General features: G+C 35.9%; 3 protein-coding genes across 5 annotated transcripts; all 3 read left to right on the top strand.

Moving 5' to 3' along the window:
* The first annotated feature begins 1,031 nt into the window (after nt 1–1,031).
* Nucleotides 1,032–8,719, top strand: LOC127957505 (CTD nuclear envelope phosphatase 1A-like). Its single transcript, XM_052556071.1, has 9 exons — nt 1,032–1,833; nt 3,360–3,426; nt 3,812–3,930; nt 4,670–4,741; nt 4,910–5,026; nt 5,192–5,303; nt 5,939–6,023; nt 7,794–7,855; nt 7,906–8,719. Exons 1-8 carry the CDS (start codon nt 1,729–1,731, stop codon nt 7,852–7,854), a joined length of 738 nt encoding a protein of 245 aa, XP_052412031.1. The 5' UTR covers nt 1,032–1,728; the 3' UTR covers nt 7,855; nt 7,906–8,719.
* A 2,586-nt stretch (nt 8,720–11,305) lies between these two features.
* gabarapa (GABA(A) receptor-associated protein a) lies at nt 11,306–15,622 on the top strand. The gene is made up of 4 exons (XM_052556070.1): nt 11,306–11,564; nt 12,836–12,914; nt 13,028–13,146; nt 14,769–15,622. The coding sequence occupies exons 1-4, from the start codon at nt 11,475–11,477 to the stop codon at nt 14,847–14,849; spliced, it is 369 nt and encodes a 122-aa protein (XP_052412030.1). The 5' UTR covers nt 11,306–11,474; the 3' UTR covers nt 14,850–15,622.
* Nucleotides 15,623–16,111: 489 nt separating this feature from the next.
* On the top strand, nt 16,112–22,087 carry LOC127957503 (G protein pathway suppressor 2). Of its 3 annotated transcripts, XM_052556068.1 has the most exons (13): nt 16,112–16,288; nt 16,673–16,696; nt 17,023–17,140; nt 17,252–17,361; nt 17,467–17,579; nt 18,138–18,217; nt 18,337–18,416; nt 18,566–18,740; nt 18,826–18,909; nt 19,410–19,486; nt 19,620–19,715; nt 19,870–19,953; nt 21,772–22,087. In XM_052556068.1, exons 2-13 carry the CDS (start codon nt 16,694–16,696, stop codon nt 21,862–21,864), a joined length of 1,113 nt encoding a protein of 370 aa, XP_052412028.1. In that variant the 5' UTR covers nt 16,112–16,288; nt 16,673–16,693; the 3' UTR covers nt 21,865–22,087. The 3 variants fall into 3 exon arrangements, with proteins under 3 accessions (XP_052412028.1, XP_052412027.1, XP_052412029.1); XM_052556067.1 differs by having other exon boundaries at nt 16,113–16,696; XM_052556069.1 differs by lacking the exon at nt 16,673–16,696 and having other exon boundaries at nt 16,115–16,288.
* The last annotated feature ends 4,359 nt before the right edge of the window (nt 22,088–26,446 follow it).

Genomic DNA, 26,446 nt, shown 5'->3' with positions numbered 1-26,446 from the left:
CGCCCCCTGCTGAGCAGAGCCCGCACTACACCAGCATTCTCAGGCTTGATTCTGAGCTTCCTGCATCACTAGCATGTAGTATTCTGTCCTTACAGAGTGATATATATATATATATATATATATATATATATATATATATATATATATATATACTTCATGCATAAAAAAGTATGTTCATTTTGTTGTTTTTAATCAAGATTCAAGAACTTTATTGTCATATGTACTACAGTACAATGAAATTCTTACTTTGCTTACTCCTCTTGAGAATGACAGGGTATAATGGGAACATATATAACTAACACATGCAATTCAAAGTGTGTTAAAAAAAATAACAACTTTATAATAGCTTAAAAAAGAGATTAAAGAAAGGAAAAGAGAACCCTTATGTTAATAAAAAAATGTAAATAAAAAATTCTTCACAGAATAAATGTGTAGTGCAAGCAGCAATGAAGTGACAAATTGTAAAGTGTCAAGAGGTGATAAAGTGTCAGTGTAAAGACTAGTGTTTAAATTGTCAGTAAGGTGCATTAAAAAAAGCACCAAACTTTGGAATGCAATTGCACCGATCCACAAACAAGGCTCACTTATTCGTGTGCTAACACAAATAATACAATTTCAAAACAACTGTAAACGTTTAACATTTATTTTAGAATTGTGAGGTGTTTAGCATTGAATTGTTTATGTGATGCATTAAATTATATAAAAATATGGCATCTTACCTGATAAAGGTCTATTTCTGTCTTTTTCCTTTTTGCAGGATACTGTATTTTATTAAGATAATTTTAAGATAATTTTGTAAAATCCAAATATTCTTTACAGATCTTTACTAGTAAGATGTTCAGTGAACCATAAACAATTATTGCACATGCATCTGTGGTACAGTCGTTCACAACAGTTTATAGGCAGCAGTCAATTAAGGTGACACTTAAAATACCTTATCAGATATAAACCCCAAAAAGGTTCCTGATCACCTTTGTGAACATGTCATAAGTCCTGCTGCATCGAGGTATAAGATGTGCATTGCTACAGGGAGACATAAAGCACATATAATCATCCTTGTAGTGACAAACCACATGTAATGAAGTGCCCACCACCCAATATATTTGTGAATGAATCTGTGAGTTTAACAGTTTCTGAGTCTCCTCGTGTGGCTCTCGTTCTTCTCTTGACCCAGCTGCTTAACCGAGGACACCCTTGTTGTTTCTCGCCCGGAAGTGACGAAATCAAAGTACTGATGGCGGCTCACAGTTTGCTCCCGGATATGTAATGAAACGAATTTGATGGCGTTTTGTTGGACTTTTGGTAACTTGGCCGTTTGTCTGAAGTCCTGAGATTATAATCGAACCTGTCGAGCACAAGAGTCGTCAATCCGTGTAGGGGTTATTTGTTTTAAAGCTGGTTAGACCCACAGCTAGTTGCCTTACCATTGAAATACAAGTCCAGTTAGCCTGTATTCGCAGAGGTTGGTTTGTGTGCGTGGCTACTACACACTTAAAGACGTTTGACATTTAAACAGTGTTGTGTCACTGGCTGGTCCAAGTGTAGCATATTGTCAGGCTTCTGTAGTTTGGCTAGCCTCTCTTGCGGTACTTTAAAAGCAAAAGAAGCGGCGGGAAGTTGTTAGCCCCGTCTGATTAGCTGTAGCCGTGGTCCTGAAGTCATTGCTCTCTAGTGGATAGTGTGAGTCTCTTCTATGCTTCACCGTCGAGCTGTTCGCAGACTGTCAGCATGTTGAAGACACGACAGTGTTTACTCGGGATTCGCACTTTTCTCGGAGTGACGTCTAGAATATGGAGTTTCATTTTATACATCCTCAGGAAGCATCTACGAACGGTGAGCGAGTCAACATATGTCAAGTGAATCACTTAAATGTTTTTCTGTTTTTCATGTATTCCGAGAAGTCATCTGTAAATAATATATATATAATATATATATTATTTTATTTAAATGTTCCTGTCTTTAGATAATCTTTAAAAAAACATAATCTAGCATTGTTTGATATGTTAGAAAATGTGTAAACAAATCATTCGAGTAATATTGTTTTCATGCACAAATTCTTAAGAGTTGTTTGTTTTTAACATTGCTCAGATTTTTGTAATTGATAATATATTTACTGTGCTGTCATTTATGGAAAATGTCATGGTCCTCATTCACTATTCCGCTGGGTCACTGTAGGATTTGTAATAATAACATTACCTTGGTATACGAGTATAGAAATATGTTTTAGATTTGTTGTCTGCTGCTTTTATTGTTGATTTGTGTTTTAGTACTCCTATTTATTGTTTCAGAAAAGTTTGATGAAACTTTGGCACAGTAGGAAGTTTCAGATTGTGCCTGCTTCTGCTGTACCTCTGTTATCCTGGGGAAGTTTGTTTATGGTGCTGTATGTCCTAATTACTTGGGACTATGGACCCCTTCTGTATGTTATTTAGCCTGCCGTGAAGGGAGTCACAGACTTATAACTATTAAAGCACAATACGCTCACTGAGAAAGGTATCAAATATTTCCAAACTAAGTCTTGACAACAAGGTTTTTTTTTGTTTTGTTTTTGGTCAGGAGTTCTACATTTTCAATTAACCACACAATAAAAGCATCTTATACATGTTTTATTTTTCATGTATATGTTTTGTTCAAAACAAGTTTTAATTGCTAATAATTGTTAAGAATAATAAGGGCTATCGTGTAATTTCATAAACGCACCGTTGCTGGAAAACAGTGGCATGCCGTGATCTATTTTTCAAATCGTTCTAATAAATTGATGCATCCAAGACTATAATGTTTGGGGCTTCTCTGTAAAAACAGGTCAAAATGACCTTGGGTTGTTTTACGTAACTACCTGAGCATGTGGCATGTGTGTCCTAGTAAATTTGATTTAGGGATTTTACTGCTTCTACCTTTTATGTTTTTTTTTTTCACCAACATCCATTAAGTATTTTTTTATATATCAGTTTTATTCTAATCACACAAAACGGTTTGTATTTTATACATAAAATCACATTGCATAAGTAGATATGAAAAGATTTTTCTACTTGCCTTACACTTCTTTAACTTCTTTTGGCAGCTGTTTTGAATGTGTATTAATAGTCCAGTAGTGGCAGTATAGTGCCATTCTAGGTGTCTAGATAAATAGATGTCTGCTATATGATGCCCGCTTCTGAGGTTTTTGCGCCAGCGTGATGAAAGGGCGAAAGAGATGGAAATATTAGGAAGAGAAATTGATAATGAAAAGAGCTAGAACTCTGCAGGGCCTCTTTATGATTGGTTTGAATATCATGCATTTTGGGAGCGAGATAAAGATCACATGACTGTTCCATGTGCATCACTGACTCTGTCTCTGTCTGCTGTCCTGTCTTCCACAGATAATCCAGTACCAAACAGTGCGTTATGACACATTACCTCTCTCCCCTATTTCCAGAAACAGACTCCGTAAGTTCCCTCACCCGGTTCTTCTCCCTCTGTATGTGCAGTTCTGTCCGTTAGGAGCGCTTCTAACCACACAGCTGGATGCAATGTTGCAATTTATTGAGGACTCATTTGTGACCCAGAATCATGTTTTGTATCTAAATCAGTCAGCAAACATTTGTTTTTAAGAAGTGATTACCTTACACTTTGGGTAGAGTTGATTCCTCTGTGAAGCATTCTGTAAAATACTAACTTTTTTATAATCAATATTTAGAAATTATAATAAAAGCATGAGATCATATTGGCATAGGATTTGGAGAGGTTGGTGGACATGAGATGTTAAAACTTAATGTTGAATCACCACTTTTCACTGTGTGTGTGTGACGCATATTGACCATTTGCTGCTTAGATGCGGTGAAGAAGAAGATACTGGTGTTGGATCTGGATGAGACTTTAATTCACTCTCACCATGATGGCGTCCTTAGACCTACAGTGAGGCCTGGTACACCGCCAGACTTTATCCTCAAGGTACATGAATATACTGCTTTTTACTGAAAAAAAGCCTCTGACACTAGCTTGCTCTGACATTTTTCTATTCTATCTGCTTTCTTTTTGTTTATTATATAATTAAAAAAAAAAGACTTGTTATGTTTGCTGCGTTAGGCTAACTGAAACAGTCATAACACTTGCATATTGTTGCTCTTTTGTTGATTTTGATTGATTTTATTGTAAGTTGCTTTGGATTAAAGCATCTGCTAAACGACTAAATGTAAATGTACCGTCTATTGAAAACTCTCTATTGATTTTTTGTTTATTTAGAAATTAATATGTTTATATTCAGCACGCATGCATTAAATTGAAAGTAAAACGACTATGATGTAGATTTACAAATGTTAGAAAAGATTTTAAAAAATTTCAATAAATGCAATTTTTTGAACTTTCTATTCATATCAAAGATTCCTGGAAAGATGTATCATGGTTTCAGCAAAAATATTAAGCAGCACTACTGTTTTCAGCATTGATAATAATAAGAAACTGACTTGAGCACCAAATCATCATGATTTCTGAAGGATCATTTGACACTGAAGACTTGAGTAATGGCTCCTAAAAAATAGCTTTTCCATGGGAATAAATTACATTTTAAAATGTATAAAAACAGGTATTTTAAATTATAATAATATTTCTGAATATTATTGTTTTTCTGATTTAAAAAATGCAGAATTTATTAAATTTTGATTATGGATGACACCTTCTCTCTCTTTCTCAGGTGGTAATAGACAAACACCCAGTCAGGTTTTTTGTCCATAAAAGGCCACACGTTGACTTCTTTCTAGAAGTGGTGAGTAAAATTTGTCATTTGAGCAAACACATTAGTCTTTTTTTTAATTAGTAAATGTTGCTAAAGGTGAAGTTGGTTTGTGCTCTAATTTTTCTTTTGACAAAATTAATTCACCAATATTCTGAGTATAATTTGTACAGTGTGTCCTCTTGTTGTAATATATATCAGGTTAGTCAGTGGTATGAGCTGGTAGTATTTACAGCTAGTATGGAGATCTATGGATCGGCTGTAGCAGATAAACTGGATAACAACAGGGATATTCTCAAAAGAAGATATTACAGACAGGTAAAAACCCACTGCCTCCACATTTGCTCCTGATAAGGTATTTTAGGATTACTCTATGCACAGACTTTTTGTTGACTGATCCTGTCTATGAAGTAGTTTTTCATGTCTGTTTGTTCACTTACTGAACCTGTTCATCTGTGTATCCCTTTCCTGTTCTTTTTTTAGCACTGTACTTTGGATTTAGGGAGCTACATTAAAGATCTGTCTGTAGTACACAGTGATCTCTCCAGTATAGTCATTCTGGACAACTCGCCTGGAGCTTATCGAAGTCACCCAGGTTTGAGATCTATATCTTTACATCTATGGCGAGCACATTCAAGATGATTTGTGACCATTGACCACAAAACCAGTCTTAAGTCTTTGTGGTATATTTTTAGCAATAGCCAAAAATACATTGTATGGCTTCTTTTATGCTAAGATCGTTAGGATATGAAGTAAAGATCATGAAGATATTTTATAAATGTCCTACAGTAAATGTATCAAAACGTTTTTTATTATTATTAGTAATATGCAGTGTTAAGAATTCATTTGGACAGTTCGCAATTTTCTCAGTATTTGATTTTTTTTTTGCACCCTCAGATTTCAGATTTTCAAATAGTTTTATCTCTGCCAAATATTGTCCCATCCTAATAAACCATAAATCAATGGAAAGCTTGTTTATTCAGCTTTCTTGTGATGTATAAATCTCAGTTTTGAAAAATTGACACTTACGACTGGTTTTGTGCTCCAGGGTCACATTTAGTATCAGTCCACTCAGATTTTCAAAATGTAATGTTAATTCTATGTTTAGGGAGACAAACATTCATCTTGAGCATCCATTAAAAAAAATAATAATAATTTAGCAGTTGCTAAAATAATTTTGTGTAATAAATTGTTTTATGAATGTAATTTGAATTTTGTTTTCACCCCCAGACAATGCAATACCTATAAAGTCGTGGTTCAGTGACCCAAGCGACACAGCACTTCTTAACCTGCTCCCAATGTTGGATGCATTGAGGTATTAACATTTCTTTAAGTCATGGTCATAGTAACCTCTTAATCATGACTAGGACTACACAGAATTTATGCCCAATAAATTATGCACAGTTTGAACATCTGTCATCATATCTGTCTGAATCTATACTAGGGGTAAGTAATACACCAGTAGACACGATTAACCGTTAGATATTTGTCAACTGGTAGAGATTTTGGACTATCATCTCTATCCCAGTTTCATGCTTACATGGCATTGTTGTGCCATGCGTTCATTTAAAATTATAATTTGTACGCATTTTTAAGCATTACGGTAAAAAAAAAAAAAAAGTGATTTTAAGCTGTTGAATCGGCAGCGCAAGAGAACTAATTTCGCTATATGCATGTGAAGAATTATTTTTGAATGTGAAGAGTTATTTTTGCCCCGTTATAGGTCTTGAATGGTTAAATACTAGGGGTGGAACGATACATGTATCTTGATACGATGAATGAGTACTTACAACGAACACAGGCAATTCACCCCCAATCCAGAATGTGGCGCCCGCAGCAATTCAACGCTGTTTGATAACCAGCTGCCAGCAGAAGAACAGCAAATGCCGTGTGTTGCACACTTGAAAACAAATCCCACTAGACAGTGACCATGTGCTGATTCTGAATGCGTCTATGAACTTTTATGCCAGCACAATCACTTCAACTGTTTCCTTATAACACCAGAATCAGCTTTAAACACTTATTGTCTTATTAATAATGCATCATTGTATAAAGGTCTGCTTTTTTATTAATGAAAACAAATAGGATGTAGCTTTCTGCCATTTGAGTTTCCTTTCTGTGTACAAATTAAGTGCCACAAAAATGAACTGAAACTCACTTCCCCTTGTTTATCTGTAAACTAAATCAAATATATTTCAAGAATTTATTCTTTGTATGTATATATCTACTGCAGATTATATATGTGTAAAATAATTTAATATTTAGTATTTTTACATCTAGGTGGAAAAAACTAATTTGTACTACTGTCTGTTCAAAATGGAATGAAAAGAAACCGAACATAGTAGATTTATTTTTTCTTTTTTCTGTTGTACCGAAATCGTACTGAACCGTGAGCCCTGAACCGAGGTACGTACCGAACCGTGACATCTATGTACTATTCCACCCCTATTAAATACACACAATTGTATGTCAAAATGCCTGTCTTTGCAAGTATCCTCATAAACACAGTAATTTAGGTCTTAAGTGAAAGCAAACAGCTAAGAAAGAAAACGTGTAACAGTATGTTGGATCCGGGAAGCTCTTAAAGTGACAGCAGTCTAATATTCCTGCTGTCTGTCATTCATGTTAATCAGACAACAAAAGAGAAAATCTCTCACTGCTTTTGACTAAATCATCTTTGTAAATTTAATTAAAAGAAATATATATTTTTTACTGGATCAATGTATGAAATCATGAAGCAAAAATAACCATATTGTGTGAGATATTGCTACGGTGAAATAAAATCACTCATATTGTGATACAAGATTTTGGTTTTGCCCACCCCTAATGTATTCATAGTCCAAGAAGTCAAATATTCTAATAATAATACAAAAATGCATTCTGTCTAACAGTGCACAAAGATTGATAAACTTGATTGCAAAAAAAATCCTTTGAATACCACAGGTTAGTTTCTAATTAAAATTGTTTGGGAGTTTTTCAGCATGACTGCTAAATCACCCACAAATTGTTCTGTTCTGATTGAACTTTTGTCACGTCTCATGTTGCCGTTTCAGTAATTTGCCCTGTTTTTTCACTCCCTTTCTAGGTTTACCTCAGACGTTCGCTCCGTCCTCAGTCGAAACCTCCACCAGCATCGTCTTTGGTGATCATATCTGGCAGGGCCAATCTCTCTTCTGGTCGCTGTCTGTTTTTTACATGGCTCTGCCCGCTAAGTGTTAGCCTCTCCTGCACTGGAACTGTCAGCCTCTTGTCATCGTAAGCTCCCATTAGTCATATGGACTCCTCTGAGGAAATGCTAAGAAATGCTGGGAGGACAGAAAGGAGAGACACATGATGAAGCGGCGATTACAATAAACTCAAGGCAAACGGAGAGGCCAGCATTTTTTAATTTTATTTTATTTTTTTCCTTAAAAAATGGAAACTCTGCCTTACAGTTGTTGCATTCAACATGTGCATGATGGAGTGTTTCTGAGTGAATGGGGGTGAAAGCTTCTGATTTCAATTTTACCTTTTATTTTTTTTCAGGAAAATGAATCGGTGAATCACTTCATAAGCACTTACCCCCCCCCCCCCCTTCCTCAAAATCTGTGTTTGTCTTTTTAGTTTCGTATGACCTTAGCACAAATGGTCACATGGTCTTATCTACTCATTCTCTCTCTAGGATTCTGTCCTTCCTCTCTCCTTTGTTTTTTCTGTCTGCCATCTCAGGTATCTGGGCCTCTTCTCTGTTAAGAGCGAGAGCTGTTAATACCGTTGTACTAATAGTATACTGTGGTAGAGAAAAATGTACGAGAAGCAGGAGAGAAAGCTACAGTTCAATATTACAGCTTATGGTATTAATTTTCTGTGTTTTTTTTTTAAATGGCTCATATGTGAAACCTCTGGTTAAATCAGAGAGGTTTCCACGGATGCTCTTTGATATGGATACATCAGCTACTGAAAGAGACCCTGAGCAACAAGGACTCTTCTATAACAGAAAAATAAAATGGAGCCTTTTGTCAACAACTGAAATTATTGTCTCTTCCAATTTTTTTCGGGTGGGGGGGTATTTAACATTTAGATTGGCTGAACTTTGTAAAGTATTTAGACTCTTAACCAATTTCTCATTTTACTGAATTACAGATCCTGGATTCTGTTTTGTTCTTGTGATATTTAGATTTCAAAGCAATAAATTTAAAGCTTACATTCAGATCTGTCTCCATCCATTCAACAACTGATAGATAAAACAAAGTTTGTCCCTATTTTTTTTTTTTTTTTTCGATAATCCGTTTAACCTGGGTGTACGTCATAATACACAATGCTTCCATTGCATGAAAAAATTTATGTAAGAATATGTATTTTGGATGAAGAGATTGTTCCAGCATTTAAATATTGTAAACCTAAGCAGTGAGAGGAGGTCTGTACCATTTTCATCAAAATTGAGAATGACTTTAGCACATTCTTCTATTTATATTTGTTCCAGGGTTTTTTTTTCCTAGAGATGATGCACTACAATTTTTTTTATAGTGCCCAGATTGACTTGCATTGGGCTTTGACAGTAGAACATATATTTAAAATAACTTAGGCCTAATATTGTTCGCTAACTGAAACTTCTGTATTATTTTTTTCTTTGTTTTGCTCTGTTACTTCTAATAAATCAAAATAATGAGAAAGAACCAAATTGCCTATCACAGCTATGCTGATGATACCCAGATTTACCTAGCCTTATCTCCAAATGACTACAGCCCCATTGACTCCCTCTGCCAATGCATTGATGAAATTAATAGTTGGATGTGCCAGAACTTTCTTCAGTTAAACAAGGAAAAAACTGAAGTCATTGCATTTGGAAACAAAGATGAAGTGTTCAAGGTGAATGCATACCTTGACTCTAGGGGTCAAACAACTAAAAATCAAGTCAGGAATCTTGGTGTGATTCTGGAGACAGACCTTAGTTTCAATAGTCATGTCAAAAGCAGTAACTAAATCAGCATACTATCATTTAAAAAACATTGCAAGAATTAGATGTTTTGTTTCCAGTCCAGACTTGGAGAAACTTGTTCATGCCTTTATCACCAGCAGGGTGGACTATTGTAATGGGATCCTCACCGGCCTTCCCGAAAAGACCATTAGACAACTGCAGCTCAACCAGAACGCTGCTGCCAGGATTCTGTCTAGAACCAGAAAATCTGAGCATATCACACCAGTCCTCAGGTCCTTACACTGGCTTCCAGTTACATTTAGGATTGATTTTAAAGTACTTTTACTCTTATATAAGTCACTAAATGACCTAGGACCGAAATATATTGCAGATATGTTCACTGAATATAAGCCTAACAGAGCACTCAGATCACTAGGATCAAGTCAGTTAGAAATACCAAGGGTTCACACAAAACAAGGGGAGTCTGCCTTTAGTTTTTATGCTGCCCGCAGTTGGAATCAGCTTCCAGAAGAGATCAGATGTGCAAAAACACTAGTCACATTTAAATCTAGACTTAAAACGCATCTTTTTAGCTGTGCATTTATTGAATGAGCACTGTCAAATGTCCGAACTGATTGCACTATATTTTCAATGTTTTATTTTATTTTATTTTTATGTAAAATCATTTTCTAACTGTCTTTAAATATCTTAATCATTTTAAAAGTTTTAAAATTGCTTGTTTTATTTTTGTTATTTTTCTTCATGATTATTTTACTTTCTTTTATGTAAAGCACTTTGAATTACCATTGTGTGCGAAATGTGCTATATAAATAAACTTGCCTTGCCTTGCCTAATAAAAATCAAACCGGTACCATACACACTGTACATACATACATATATACAATTCATAAAGCACAAGCAGAACATATTTCTATGTACAACATTTATAAAAAAAAATCTTATACATTTTAATTCAGTGGAGCATTTAATGTAATTATGCAAGAATGGCTTTATGGATGGTTTTCACAAAATCATTCATTCTGCGTTTGTTTCATGAATAAGCCCCAGTGTTTAAAGTGTGGGCAATGTTGGATTTGTGCCACACTTTGAATGTGGTCAAAACCTCTGAGCACAAAATCTGACCCATCACCGCAGGGTTAATATGATGCTTTAAGCAGTTCATCTTCATCTTTACATGTCTTAGAGTGGCTTCTTTTGTGCCACCCTACAATTAGTGTTTTATAGAGATCTTGATGGAAAACTGATACATCATTGCTCCACTTACATGGTCAAAGGAATTGTTGGCTTCACTGTGGCTTTGTGGCTTGTTTTCCAAATCATTTTGAAGGATGACTTTTTCTAGGGACTGCCTGGGCGACTTATTTAAGCATTTATTGAACTAAATTTGACTGTTGGGTTTAAATACCTATGTAAGGTATCCATATGTGACCTAAAGTTTTATTTAAGTCATCTTTGTTTACTTTGCCTCATGGCTTGGGTTTGACATTCTGAACTACCATATTCCCTTATGAGAGGGAGCAGACTGTTAGCAAAATATCAGATGTGTTTTGATTGAACTTGAAACCTTTCTGTGATTTCTAATGACTAATTTGTCAAACTTAGCCGGCTTTTTATTTGATTTAGTATGGCTTATAATTGTACAGTTTCAGGCAATGCCACGCAGGCCTCCTGGCTACTGCAGACGTCATTACGCAATTGACGTAATGTGACGTGCGCCGCCTCCCTTGTTCCTTGTTATTGGATATCCCTCCGCCCTCGGACGCAGTTATAAAAAAAAACAAGCTAGTTTGTAAACACCATCGACGGTAGATTTTCCTGGAGATTTTTAATATCTCCTAGCCTTTGACAATGAAGTTTATGTACAAAGAAGAACATCCATTTGAAAAGCGACGATCCGAAGGGGAGAAAATCAGAAAGAAGTACCCGGATAGAGTGCCTGTGAGTCAGACAAATGAGTTGTTTTTGTCAGGGCCCCGCTTGTACACATAACATAAACCGAGGCTTTACACAGTGACTTAGCTAATTTATTAAAGGAAACCGTGTAATAATAATCATTCGTCTAAAACACACGAAACAGTGCATATATATGGTTAATCAATGAATTGTCATCGTCGTTTTAAACTGTCCTTCAAATATATTAAAGGACTGGCGTGGCGTTAGCCTCAGTTAGCTTACGTCTCAATACAAAATTGTGGCATCGTTAACATTACAAGTAATAAAATAACTAATATATTTTTTATAAGATTATGTGATGTAAGTTTACATTCGATGGATATCAAGGTATTAAATATATAGAGAGAGATCGTCTCTGCGAGTCATTTATACGAACCTTCTTATTTTGACAGAGTCGAGGACAAAATGACTAAAATATGAAATTGTCTTGCATACAGCACTATGTGGCCTCTCAGACTAGGTACAGTCTCAGTTGCATTATGTGTCGTACTCAAATATCAGCAGCCAAATTTGTTAGAAAGGGAATGTTTCCCTAAGCTGGGGAATTCCTATAACAGCACTGTTATTATACTACTAAAAGATGCTGTTGTTATCGCATTACTGTTGTAGGAGAATTTACAGTTAAGACCCAAGGACCAGATATGTCGCAATGAAGACCAGGAGTCAGAGATGAGTTCAATTAATATTAATAATTTTACTTGAAGAAAATAGTTTGCAATTTCATCAGCAGAAGTCAGCTTCAACACTCTCGAAGGAGTTCGCAGGCCGCCCCCAGTACAATACAAAATCAACCACAGTTATACCCTGACAGAGGATACTAATTGCGTCAATACATGAGTCAACAAAATTCTGATTGGTTCCAAAACCTAGATAAAACTCTCCAAAGACGTAGATCTGATACGCTGGACACTGGCAGTTGATTGTTTGTCCTGGGACTGTCTGAGCTTCTCCCTGTACAGACAGATACTAACACACATACACAGAGAACTTATCTAAAATTCAAGGCTTTCTAGCACTGGCAAGTGTCTTATCATTACGATTGGATACACACACATAATATGTGGACATTAATCTTGAGGAAAATAAATACAGCAGACATAAGGTTACACATTTCACTCTTGCTATAACTTGATTAATAGTCAAACAAGAAATCATGTAATAATATAATTAATATCAGTATGAAGGATATGGCAACTCGGCATCCACTCCTTCACTGTCATTGTTTATTACTACAAACAGTGATTTGTTTTCCGCAGGTGATCGTTGAGAAAGCTCCCAAAGCCAGAATAGGAGATCTGGACAAGAAGAAATATCTTGTCCCATCTGACCTCACAGGTTTGATTCCTTAAGTAATACAGAACAAATTACATTATATTTAATAGTATTAAATATATGAAGGATATGTATTGACATATATATTTTTTTATTTATTTTTCTTATTTCTGAAGTGGGGCAGTTCTACTTCCTCATTCGGAAAAGGATCCACTTAAGGGCCGAAGATGCCCTCTTCTTCTTTGTAAACAACGTCATTCCCCCAACATCTGCCACTATGGGGCTGCTTTACCAGGTACATCATTTGAATGTATCTGAATATAATTATTTTAGTTTGTTTTAAAGGTGGTCATATGATGTTGCTAAAAGTAACATTATTTTGTGTATTTGGTGTAATGTAATGTGTTTATGCGGTTTAAGGTTAAAAAAAAACCATATATTTTCCACATACTCTACATTATTGTTGCTCCTCTATGCTCCACCTTTCTGAAATGCATGATTTTTACAAAGCTCATCATTCTGAAAAGCGAGGTTTAGGCTGATTGGCCGAATACCTCAAGCGTGTGACGGTAATGTTATGCCCCTCACCATACTATGATGCCGTGTTCCAGCGTGACAGACCAAACTCTAAAACCCATTACAAAGGAGGCATTTGTTGCATTCAGTGGGTACATAATTATGGATTATCATGAGAGGGCAGTCACCCTTGACTTTGAATGTGCCAAAAAAATTTGGACACTGCTGCAAATATGGGTGGGAGAAGGATATAACATCAGGTTATAAACCAAATATCCCCTCAGTTATCACAACATGGATTCATATGTACTTGTACTGTGTCTTTTGCGATGGCGTTGAAAGGGTCTTATTATATTGTACGCTCTTTCTCTCTCTCTCTCTTTATATATATATATATATATATATATATATATATATATATATATATATATATATATATATATATATATACACTCAGCAATAAAAAAATTATAAAACGTGTCAGCATTAAAATGTACCTTCTGTTCCTGTTTGCATTGACACTTTTTATTAGATTTTTATAATATTTTAAAGATGTATTATATAAAATGTCCGCCTTTTTACGCATTGTGTTGCATATCGCGGCACGTAAACATAAGCAGATCTGCATTTGTGATTGGAAAAATGACAAACAACATGCACTACTCTACACGTTTGAATCATCAGTGGCAAATTCTTTAAATATGAAAATGTACTTACAGACTTACAGTGCTCAGAAGCACCACACTGTCCTTGCAAAGTTGGAATTGTCCCACTTCATAGAAACAGCCTTTATGCACTAACAGCATTGTACTCTCCCAGTCTCAGGAAACAGTTCTCCATAAAATGTGCTGCAAACATTTGAATATTTGGGTTGAACTGTTCTGGAACAATGTTGTAAGTCCAACTTAACCACTGATTTCTAGTTGTCTCTTCTTTTGGAAGACCAAACAAAGTAGTTTCGCTTTCACAACGAAACACACAGCATCTCCACAACATGGCGGTGGAAGCAGCAACAATATAAATAAATAAAGCAATCATCAAAGTTACGTCTTCTTTCTTTGCGTGATCATTTGGGCGGTGTTATGCAAATCTTCCCACACAGTGACATCGACATAATGTTCGTGTTTAAACAAGGCGACTTGGGGGGCGTGGGCGAGTCTTAACATTGATAAAGAATATCTCTCTGGGTTTGAGACTGTAGTCTTCGCATCTTTAGGGATCTTATATGCACAAACAGCTTGTAACACTCCAAAGAGAAAGGAAAACCTGAAATTGCATCACGACCCTTTAACTGAACCTTTTCCACCTGTTTGTTTATATCAGTAGATTTTATAAAATATAATTTGTGAATAATGAAAAAGAAGCATTTCTAAACTATTTGTCCCTGTTTTTGTGTTGTAGGAGCACCATGAAGAAGACTTTTTCCTTTACATTGCCTACAGTGATGAAAGCGTCTATGGGGACGTTTTGAGAGATGTGTAACCAATTTACTTGCCCCACACTACCCTTCCTTAAAATAAAATGATCAATACATTAGGCCACACAAAATGTACATTTTGAATGCAATTTCATATCCTCCAAGTCTGTTTATGAAATATTGTTTGTACTCCGTGTTGCCTGCATATTGTTCCTTCCTACTTAAGAGTTCCTCCTTCAGTCTTGCTTTTAGGCAGACCGGATACAACCTACGTCCTGGTCTGTTTCAGTAAATTAGTGGTACTGATATGCATAAAAGCTTTTTTAGTGTTCTACACTTCTCCTTTCACTTTTTCTCACTTTCCCCCAGCACCGACACACATCCTGCAGCCACCTTGCTAATCTGATGATCTTTGTTTGGTTCGAGTTTGCTTTTTAGCCACCATATTTCCACTGAACAAAATAGCTGATAATACTGGACTATAATACCATGTAATGTTTGAAAGTGTACCATTGCCAATAATTCTTATTTGAAATGAAATGGGTTGGGGCTGCTGTTCATTTGAATAAGCTGGTTAAAAGGTAAAAAAAAATGTTGTTTTTTCAGTTGATAAGCTGTAGGAGTTTGCTTTTTTATGTTTCAGTTTTCTTATAATCATTATTATGAGGTTAACATTCATGACTTGACTGGCCTTTCTTTTTCTTTGGGGTGGGGGGGGGGGGGTGGGCGTTGTTTATATTATGGATTGGTGTGTTTCGTTCCTTTTCCCCTTAAAGCTTTAATTGTCATGGTCACCCATCTTAAGCGTCCCATAGCTATAAACCTGATGTAAAAAGCTGCCCGTGTCAGTCTTTAATGGGTTTTGAGTTATGCTTTTCTCACAGATCTGAGAACAGACAGACATATATAGACAGACAGACAGATAGATAGAAGTTTTCATAATTAAGCATATGATTTAAAAGTAATGTACAGTTTATGCCTAGTTGACTTGTGCAGGTACATACAGAAACTTAAAAATAAAATCAAAAGAGAAATAAACAAAACATTCAAATGAATGTAACAATCAAAAATTAACACATTTAACAGCTTTGTTATTTTTCAAACTGTGTTTTATTTTATATGTTGCTGAACTTTTGCATTCAAATTAAAAAAATAAATATTTCCAACATATTTACATTTATGTATACTAGATTTAGCTAATAGCCATTTATTTAGACTAAAGCTAAATATAAATTTTGATATTAAAAAAACTATATAAATTATATTATTTATAAGACTTGTCTTATGTGGAGAAAAAAAAAGCAAAAATATTATGATGGGCGTTTCGTTCCTGCTCCTTGACACGTGACGTGTCGTCATCAATACACGCCCCCAGAGGAAGTGCGCCAAACTGGGCTTCCTGTCCATTTTTAGTTTGGTTAATTACTGATACATTTGTTTATTTTTCTTTAAGGAAAGCCTACAGACAAGCTCAGCATACTTTTAAACTCAGAAACGGACAAAAGTGCGTTACATGAAGATTCCACGAATGTCACTGCAAGAGTTTTATATTTAGTTCGCTAATTTTGCAAGCTAGCTGACTAGGCTGTCACTTGAGCCGTTAGCCTGCTGGCCCAATGGTTAGGTGATAATGCAACTTACTGCAAATAGAAAAGACTGAAATCGCTTTCGTCTGTATAATTTTGAAAGTTTTTGAAAGATAACTTTCTTGGAAACATTAACTGAATCGACTGTAAAAACGTTCAGGTTACTGCAAGCGTAGCCAGCTAGCTTGTGAGGCCGTTAAAGAGCTAATCCCGTTTCGCTAGTTTGCTCATTTATTGCCTTGTATTGCTTCTCAGATTACCACTTTTCTTTCTTCTTATTTATATTTTGCTCTAACTCGTAGTCTTTGGTTTTTAGAATTGATATGGTAAGTTGGTTTATAAACCGTTAGTAAGGCTCGTCAACTTTTTGACAGCTTAAGTTTGTGTTTGTGATGTGTTTTCTTGAACCCGTCAGATATCTAAATCGTGCTGTACTGCAATACTTAGAATGTACTTGGTTCTGTTACATTTTTAACGTTGACATTTAACATGGTTAAATCATTTCCAGACTATCAGTTCTTGAATTGTTTCTCACTCTGACTATTTTAGTTGTGGTAAGGCCACTAAAATCTGAATGAGTCAGTTTAGTGGACTCATTAGTGTCTAGAAATGCAGATATTATTGTTGTAAAAATTTTCTAACATCTCAACAGCTGGCACCGCCAATCCCTACCATCATGCCGGCTCTTCTGGAGAGGCCTAAACTGTCTAATGCCATGGCACGTGCCTTGCACAAGCACATTATGAGAGAGAGAGAGCGGAAGAGGCAAGGTGAGCCCACAATTCTGCTCTATATTATTTCTACTAAAATAATTCCCATGTTGAATTAGGGTGTTGTTGATCATGTGTACTGTGTGATCCCTTATCACTTGTTTATCTCAGAGGAAGAAGAGGTTGACAAAATGATGGAGCAGAAACTAAAAGAAGAGGAAGAGAGGAAGAGGAAGAAAGAGATGGAGGAGAGAATGTCTTTAGAGGAAACAAAAGAACAGGTCCGTCTATATGATTGCTGCATACTAATACTTGGATTATTTACAAATGGTGTTGTAGTTATGTTGTTGTTAAGGACTCATGAACAACCCTTTATTTCTTATTAGATAATGAAGATGGGAGTGAAGCTGCAGGGTCTTCAGGAGGAGAAGCATCAGCTTTTTCTGCAGCTGAAGAAAGTCCTACATGAGGAAGAGAAAAGACGACGCAAAGAACAGAGGTATGCAAAAGAGAGCTGGCAAATTCAGATGTCAAATGAAAAAGTTAGGTCTCCACGTGATAAATAGTATATCAAGCCCCAGAAAACAGATCCTATCCGTTTTGTATGGGATCTAACAACTAGTCAGCGTAGTTGTCTGGTATCCAAACCAAGTGTTTTGTCTGGTAACGTTACTCAAAACTGTTTTAACAGTCAAGAAGTTGACTGAGAAAGCCGGAGAAGAGCCGAAGAAGCAAACATGATGATAAAAGAATTGTTTTTAATAAAATGTCTTCTGACTGGCACTTATCAAACAGGAATGAGTTCTGTTATTTTAAATTTTAATAATATTTCACAATATTACAGTTTTACTGTTTTTGTGTATGCCTTGTTGAGCATAAGACTTGGTTGTGTATACGGTATGTGAATGAATATATATATATATATATATATATATATATATATATATATATATATATATATAATACACATATATGACATGCCATAGTGGTCAGAGATTTTGAAAATGACATTTGTTAATCAGTTTATTATAACTAGAATTCTTTTATATGTTTACAGTGACATGACAACTCTGACTTCGGCAACATACCAGTCTAATATGGCCATGCACTCTGGGCAGCACCTTCTCAGCATGCAAGGTGACCACTGTTTGGCCTCTTCAGTGATCAGTCAAAGTATAAAGCTGTAGCTGTCAGAATTGACTAGAATTGCCCTTCAGTAATGACTTCATTTTTCTCCACTGCTTATTTTCACTCAGGGGGTCAGGTTAGTCATGGGCGTCCAGGTGCTCTTCTTGGGGAACGGAGCAAACAGCTCTTCCAGTCTCAAGTCATTCCTGTAAGTGTGATATTTTAGTGTAAATCAATCCATTTGTAATAATAATGAGGGACACCTGGTTCAGCTAGCATTCACAAACTGCATTTGTTTTCCGGTGTGTGTGTGCTTGAGTTCATTAAAAAATTATTGGCTGCTTGCCACTGTCTCAGACGCGTCATTTCCAGTCTCAGCCGGGGTTCAGTGCAGGTGGAACAGAGCACGGCCAGTATTCTGGAGGCCAGCCGAGTCACAGCCCGTATGGAGTCACTCAGCCGCAGCATACATCACCTTTTGCCTCCAGCCAGCCAGTGCCAGCCAACTATGCCAGTGGTTCACAACTTAGAGGTGCCTTGTTCATATTTTCATTCAGTCCATATATTTAGATGTGGATATGTGTTACTTTTAAGATGTTATAATTTTCTGTTCCCAGGTGCATCAGCATTCCAGGCCATGACTTACCTGCCCCATCAGCAGCAGGGCTATGCGGTCCACAGTCATTTCACCTCTCAGCCTGGTGTGTATAATGTGCCTACATTCATCTTGCTACACTGTAGCATACTTTTAGAATTAAATCGTATATCTAAATACGTGTGGCGATAAGTGGTTACTAATGTTGCAGTGCATAAATAGTTTTTCAAATCATCCAATCGAAGGTGCAGTTTTAGTTAGGATTACTTATTTGAAAGTTATGTGTCAGTTTAGTTTTAATGTTTAAAAAGAAGTATCTTGTGCTCACCAAGACTGCACTTATTTGATCAAAAAATATTTTTTTAAAACTGTAATATTGTAAAATACTTTTTAAAATTCTCTTAAAACTGAGGATTTGTTGATGAATAAGAAGTCAACAGAATCAGCATTTATTTGTAATAGAAAACTTTTTTAACATTATACATATTTTACTGTCACTTTAAATGAATAAAACAGGGCCTGTCCCACATAGGTGTTAAAAGTTCTTTCCATTGTCCTTTTGGCAGACACCTTTGCAATCCTTCTGTATTTCTTCTTTTATTCCAGGTTACATCCCCAGTGCTGGAATTCCCCTGCAGAAACAGTTGGAACATGCTAACCAGCAGTCCGGTTTCACAGACTCGGTAAGTAGGGCCGGTCAGGATGTAAACTCTGATAAAAAGGAACAAAGGAAGGTCAGCTGCTTTGAACAGCTGAGTGCAGAGGTTTACTGGATGCCTGTGTCCGTGCAAACATTACTCATATTTGGGTTTTCAGAGTCCATTGAGGCCCATGCATCCGCAGGCTCTGCATGTGAGCGCTGCAGGTTTACTGCCTACTCCCTCTATTGCTGTCCAGATCCCTCCTGGCAAGGTCAGAGCCAAGCCAATTCATGAAATCTATATTATCATAGTCTTTCACTTGATTAAGATAAAGGGAATTCATATATTTTTAGCCTAAAATAGTAGGATTTCTTTGCTATTGACATGTTTTGAGCATAAATGTCTTGTGGTTTTTCTTTGGACAGTCTGGCTTACCATATGCACATCCACCAAGGCCAGCTTCCCCAGGCGCATTCACGCATGGAACGCCCTCACAACAAGCACATGCAGTGAGTTCTGTCTGAACCAAATATACTTCTTTAATTATAGCATGCATGTACATTTATACACTACCATTCAAAGGTTTGTTCAGTGAAATGTATATATATGTATATATGTATATATATTTCTCTCAAATATTGTTCACCAATTTGTCTAAATTTGTGTTAGTGAGCACTTCTCCTTTGCCGAGTTAATCCATCCACCTCACAGGAGTGGTATATCAAGATGCTGATTAGGCAGCATTATTATTGCACAGGTGTGCCTTAGGCTGGCCACAATAAAAAGCCTCTCTAAAATGTGCAGTTTTACAGTATTGGGGGGTCCGTGGGGGTCCGAAAACCAGTCAGTATCTGGTGTGACCACCAATGCAAGTCTGTGTAATGTTGGTCCACTCCTCTTCAATGGCTGTGCTATTGGCAGGAACTGAAATACGCTGTCGTAAATGCCAATCCAGAGCATCCCAAACATGCTCAATGGGTGACATGTCCGGTGAGTATGCTGGCCATGCAAGAACTGGGATGTCTTCAGCTTCAAGGAATTGTGGGGTCATGCATTATCATGCTGCAACATGAATTGATGGTCATGGATGAATGGCACAACAATGGGCCTCAGGATCTCGTCATGGTATCTCTGTGCATTCATAATGCCATCAATAAAATCCTCCCATGTTCGTTGTCCATAACATAAGCCTGCCCATACCATAACCATACCATAACCATGGGCCACTCGATCCACAACGTTAACATTAGCAAACCACTCACCCACTCGACGCTATACTTGCTGTCTGCCATTTGCCCTGTACGGTGAAAACCGGGATTCAACTGTGAAGAGAACACCTCTCCAAAATGCCAGACGCCATCTAATGTGGCCATTTGCCCCCTAAAGTCAGTTAAGACGACAAACTGCAGTCAGGTCGAGACCCCGATGAGGATGACAAGCATGCAAATGAGCTTCCCTGAGACGGTTTCTGTTTCTGCAGAAATTCTTTGGTTATGCAAACCGATTGTTGCAGCAGCTGTCCACGTGGCTGGTCTCGGACCATATTGGAGATGAAGATGCTGGATGTGGAGGTCCTGGGCTGGTGTGGTTACACACAGTCTGTGGTTCTGAGGCCGGTTGGATGTACTGCCAAATTCTTTGAAACGCCTTTGGAGATGGCTTATGGTAGAGAAATGAACATTCAATTCACAGGCAACAGCTCTGGTGGACATTCCTGGAGTCAGCATGCCAATTGCATGCTCCCTCAAAACTTGCAACATCTGTGGCATTGTGCTGTATGATAAAACTGCACATTTTAGAGTGGCATTTTATTGTGGCCATATTAAATAAATGCTGCTTTTTTCAATTTTATATTAATAAAAGAATCCTTAAAAATATAAATTATATATCACAGTTTCCACAAAAACACTAAGCAACACAACTATTTGGCTGCTAAAACTCATCTTTGCCAACACAAAAATAAATACATTTCAAAATACATTGCATTCCATTCCACAATATTACTGTATTTTTTAGCAAATAAATTCAGCTTTGGTGAGCATAAGAGCCTTCTTTCAGAAACATAAAAAAAAAAAATCATAACACCCCAAACTTTTGAATAGTATTGTGTGTATATATATATATATATATATATATACACACACACACACACACATATATCTCTCTTAATTGATGAACATCAGATTTCATATTTCCAAGAAAAAATCAATAGTGAATATAAGTTATCAAAAATATACCAAATTGTTGAGGAACAATAATTTAATGTCTGTATAAAATCTGTTTAAGGAAAGTGACATTATTTGTTTTTCTCTCCTTTTGTTGTACAGGCTACATTTCAAAGCTCTTCTCAGCCATCTCCTCGCCATACCTACCTTTCGCACAGCCAAGCAGGGCAGAGGTTTTACCACCATGGCAAATAGCTTTTAATTTCAGTATAATGCAGATAGATGTTGAAAAATAAGATTCACCACTTATACTTTGAAGGATTTTGGATTAAAGCTAAATACCACACAATGCTTTGCAATTGATTGGGTTAATGTCACATGCAAGTCATTTTCTGTTATTCTTCAGCTGGTAGACATCCCTTTGCAACAGGATTTGCCATTTATTTCAATATTACAGCCTGAGAGTTTATTTTATGCATTTGAAGACGTGGACAACAGGTGTGCCAACATTAGTAAAATTATAATACTATCACTAAATGACACAACTAGAGTTAAATTGGGACCGCCTAGATCTTGCATTAACACTGATGAATGCACCTTTTCTCCAATTCAGATTTCATATGATTTTAAATTGTAAATGTAATGTTTTTAGCCAACCTACTGAATTTAACAAAATTGCAATGAAAAACTAATTTTATGAATAATCTGTTTAAAAGAGCTTGTTAAAACGGTAATAAATAGTTGTGTAGAAAAAAACTTTTTATTTAGATTTTTCTTTTGTCTGTATGAATTATTTTTAGTGGCACTCAATTATGTGGTTGGGTGGAAGTGTTTTTTGATATTGGCTTATGTAAATACCTTGATGACGAAATTTATTCAGCACTCAACATGTCTTTTTCAATTCAATTAGATCTTTTGTTTCGCTGTTGGCTGTTCCTCTTAAATACTGTGGAAATCCCCAGCATTATTGACCACATAGCACTTCACCCCATCTTGAAAGGATGCCACTCTATTTAGTCTGTCCTACCCAAAATTTCCCTTGAGTTAAATACATCAGGAATTAACTATTTAAGCTGAAGGTTTACTTCTTTTTCTGTCTCTCTCTCTTTTTATTTTAGATAACTCATAAGGGACACAACTTTACAGCTTTCCCTCTAGCTTATAAGCATCTCAAATTCTGAAGCCATTATAAGTAAATCACTTGTTCAGTAATGTTAAATAAATGAAAAATCTCTATTCACTTACCATCATGTTTTCAAAAACCTTTGACTTTCTTTGGTGGAACACAAATGGAATATGTTTTTGTGTTTCATTGAAGAAGAAAAATGTTGGGAATGATATGCGTGAGAGCAAATAATGACCGAATGGTTATTTCTGGATGAGCTGTAATTTTATAAAACCTGACAAGGGTACTGTTAGTAAAATGCCATGGAAGTGTGTGGTTAGCCATCAGAAACTTCCAGAAGGTCCTCTCAAAAACCGCTAAAACTTGACAGGAAGTTATGGAGGAAGTTGTGTAGGTTGGAACTTGTCTGCCTCCTTTTCCGTACCACTCCTTTTACAGTACTTGCATTTACTGAAGGGTCTAATAGACACCTTTTTGTGGTTGCATCTCAAAGATGAGATTAAGTTTAGTTTGACAAATAATATGTATAAAACAATACGCGCTCTAAATGTGGTCCAGTCTTGAGTGTTTGTGCTTATGTGCAAGTATGAATGAAGTGAATGTCTGCTATAAAAAATTTGCCAGTATATGCATGTAGAAAAGAGCGGGAATTAGAGATTCTGTGTGTCTGTGTGTGTGAAAGACAGCGAACACAAATTTAGCTGTTGATTCACCTCCGGCCCGCCCACTTACTGTTGGCCTGAGCTGGGTTTTTTTTTTTTTTTTTTTTGAAACTGCTCTCCGTCTCAAACCGTCAGAGAGCGAGCCAAAGTGAAAATTATGTGACTGAGTGATTCATGTTGAAGATGACATAAACCAAGCTTCTTGAAGATATAAAAGGCTACAAAACACCTCAATTCACTCCTTTGGGCTAACTTTGAGTGTGTGCTCAGAGAATAACAATGAACCCATTCGTCTGTGACTTAAGAGAGCTCAATGAATGCGATAATACAAGATTTCTTTGAAACAGTTATGCAGTCACCATTTCTCTTTCAGTCTCCCCCGAAAAAACCAAACCTCAGATTGCAACACGTTAACCTATAGTCAACTCGAGGACAAGAAAAAAAATCAAAGTGAAACTCCCTGCTGCCTCTTCAGCTGTTGTATCAGACTCGAACGAAAGCCAGTTGTTTGTTGTTCTGTGTGTTAAATGAAGTGTGTACAGTGTGATGCTGGCAAAATTAGTGACGTGAGAGGCAACATGTGACTAAACAGGCGGGAAGATTCAGCTCATCGGAAGAGAATGAGAGAGCTGCAAAATGTGACAGAACAAACAAGACAGTACAAGTAAAGCACATTTGGTCGCTATCATCGTTTTTGAATGGAAATGAAAATGCAGAATGTATGGGACATTGAAATGGTTGGGAGGTTTTGTATGCAGGCCAGCCACTGGAGAGAAAGCAGGGCGGAAGTTGACAATGCAGTTTGAGCCAGTATTAGAGAGAGAGAAGAAGGGAGAGAGAGAGAGAGAGAGAAAGAAAGCCTCTCATGACTCATGAAGATGGGCTCCTTTAGAAAAAAACAAGAAAAATACATTTGCAGATAGAAAAAGAAACAGAATTCTTGGTGTATCAGTTTTTTTTTTTGTTTTTTTTTTTACGAGATGTGTCAAAATGAAAGTGCAGTGACAACAAATGAATGGGTCTGACTCTTCGTCTATTTGGCAGGAAAGTACTGCCTCTCTGGGTACCGATGGTTATGGTTTTTGTTTATTTTTCGAGTTCTATCTTCCTATAAATCAAGTAAGTGACAATATCCGAGTACATATATTTTTGTCTTTGGATTTTACTCAATATCGTATTTTGCCAGTGCTTTGGATTTAGTTGTGGAGATGTCACAAGTTGTAATTAATTATGCTATAGGGCCGAAATTTATTCCCGGGTATTTTAGAGGATATGTGGTTCATCCATATTTTAAAAAGGCGCACAAAAATCTATTGGTTGTCCATTGACCCCCCTTCATGACGTTTTTGGTTCTTATTTGACAAGTTCACTGCATAAACTCAAGAAGCCACCTTTCTTTCTCAAACTGATGAATATTTACAATATTTGCGCTCCGTTAATCGCGATTAATTTGCGAGATGGAACCTGCGTATCCTTCGACTTCATATTCGGGATTTGAGAACTTTATTCCATGTTCTAGGACTGAAGCACCAAACATTAACAGGTAGGTGAAAAGGTAGCTGATCTGTACGAGCTCTGGACAAATGTCTTTATTTGTAAACAAATTTGATGTAAAATTGTTCGATTTACGTTTATTTATGCAAGTTCGGAGATCTTTCATTGTGTTTTTAATATTTTTATCCTTGGTTTAGGCAGAGGTGCCTGGTTGCTAACTGCTAATTTACATGTGCTTCATAAAGAGTGATAAGACTCAAGGAAAAACAAAGATGAATCTCAGTGTTATCTCCAAATTACGATTATTTATTTAGTCTTGTAAAATATTTATGATTTTATATGCATTATAGAAAATTAGAGTTGTGCAATGATGTGTCAGCCATTTTGGGATTTGCAGGAGTGTTTCTTTTATATATTTGCTCATTTCCTTTCGATTTGAACAGAAAATCAAATCTTTTTTTCTTATATTATGAAATCTTATATTATACTTCTCTTTGGTACATTTTATGCTATTGTGATAACTGCATATCAGAATTAGACTTTTGAGAAAATGAAGAAATGTGAGATGGGGTTTATCATTTATTGTAATCATGTTGTTTATCCTAAAAATTATGATTCTATAACAATTATAATACTGATAAGTTAGAATTCTAAACATACTTTGAACAAACACTGAGGAAAAATACAAGTCGATGCCGTTAATGAAAATATATGCTAAAAATCAAATTACACAACATATTTACATTTAAAAAAATCATTTGCTGTACCTATGATACTTCAGAGTGTGTTCTATTCATAAAACCAAGTTAAAAGGTTGAATAAAGTGCAAAGTATCTACTGAGAGTTTACCGAGAGATTTTATGTTTTCTTAAATAAAGGCTACACACTATAAACAAAAAAAGTGTATTTTATACAATTATCAGATTTTTCTTTTAACAGAGAAATTCAAAACATGCCATTTTAGCTGTAGGTTTAAGATACTGTATCGAATGTTCCCTCACGCACACATGCACACACATGCCTTACTCTGAAGCATCATCAGAAAAAAGGGCAAACATTTTTATGTCTTCTTTTTTGCATTTTTGCAACTAGGTTTATAATGTCCATCACCATAATTTTTGCTTTTTGGTGAAAAATGTATTACAAAACTCAAAGCTGTGTAAAGTTCTAAGTGATGTAAAGGCAAGGATAGCTTTTGACATCATAAAAATGAATTGCTCGTAATTTTTATTAATAAATTATCATCCATTAAGTGCATAATTAGCAAAGGAAAAACAACAATTAGTAAAATTGCATTATGTCTTTTATACTGTAATGGGTCTATTACATGTTCTACAAAATATTTTCTTTTCTTTCTCTAAAACACAATACTGTTACAGAAATAAAACACTATATATGCACCACTGCACTTTGTAATGTTAACTATACAAAGTATATATTTGGAATTTATTTTATTGGAATATATTTGTTGGAATTTATTGGAAATGTTTCTTTTTTAATATAATACCAATGCCACTTTTCTTTATATATATATATATATATATATATATATATA

This window comes from Carassius gibelio, chromosome B5 (genome assembly GCF_023724105.1).
Source record: "Carassius gibelio isolate Cgi1373 ecotype wild population from Czech Republic chromosome B5, carGib1.2-hapl.c, whole genome shotgun sequence".
Taxonomy (NCBI): Eukaryota; Metazoa; Chordata; class Actinopteri; order Cypriniformes; family Cyprinidae; genus Carassius; species Carassius gibelio.
Note: the sequence above shows the minus strand (reverse complement) of the source record. Positions and strands in the feature narration are given on the sequence as shown.

Bases quoted from the DNA above. Each gene is read 5' to 3' on its own strand.
- gabarapa (XM_052556070.1), top strand. From the start codon at position 11,475: ATGAAGTTTATGTACAAAGAAGAACATCCATTTGAAAAGCGACGATCC. The intron at 11,565-12,835 runs GTGAGTCAGACA...TGTTTTCCGCAG, and splicing joins AGTACCCGGATAGAGTGCCT to GTGATCGTTGAGAAAGCTCC. The intron at 12,915-13,027 runs GTTTGATTCCTT...TTATTTCTGAAG, and splicing joins TGTCCCATCTGACCTCACAG to TGGGGCAGTTCTACTTCCTC.
- LOC127957503 (XM_052556068.1), top strand. The intron at 19,487-19,619 runs GTAAGTAGGGCC...TTGGGTTTTCAG, and splicing joins AGTCCGGTTTCACAGACTCG to AGTCCATTGAGGCCCATGCA. The intron at 19,716-19,869 runs GTCAGAGCCAAG...TTCTTTGGACAG, and splicing joins TCCAGATCCCTCCTGGCAAG to TCTGGCTTACCATATGCACA.
- LOC127957505 (XM_052556071.1), top strand. From the start codon at position 1,729: ATGTTGAAGACACGACAGTGTTTACTCGGGATTCGCACTTTTCTCGGA. The intron at 5,027-5,191 runs GTAAAAACCCAC...TTCTTTTTTTAG, and splicing joins AAAGAAGATATTACAGACAG to CACTGTACTTTGGATTTAGG. The intron at 6,024-7,793 runs GTATTAACATTT...CTCCCTTTCTAG, and splicing joins CCAATGTTGGATGCATTGAG to GTTTACCTCAGACGTTCGCT.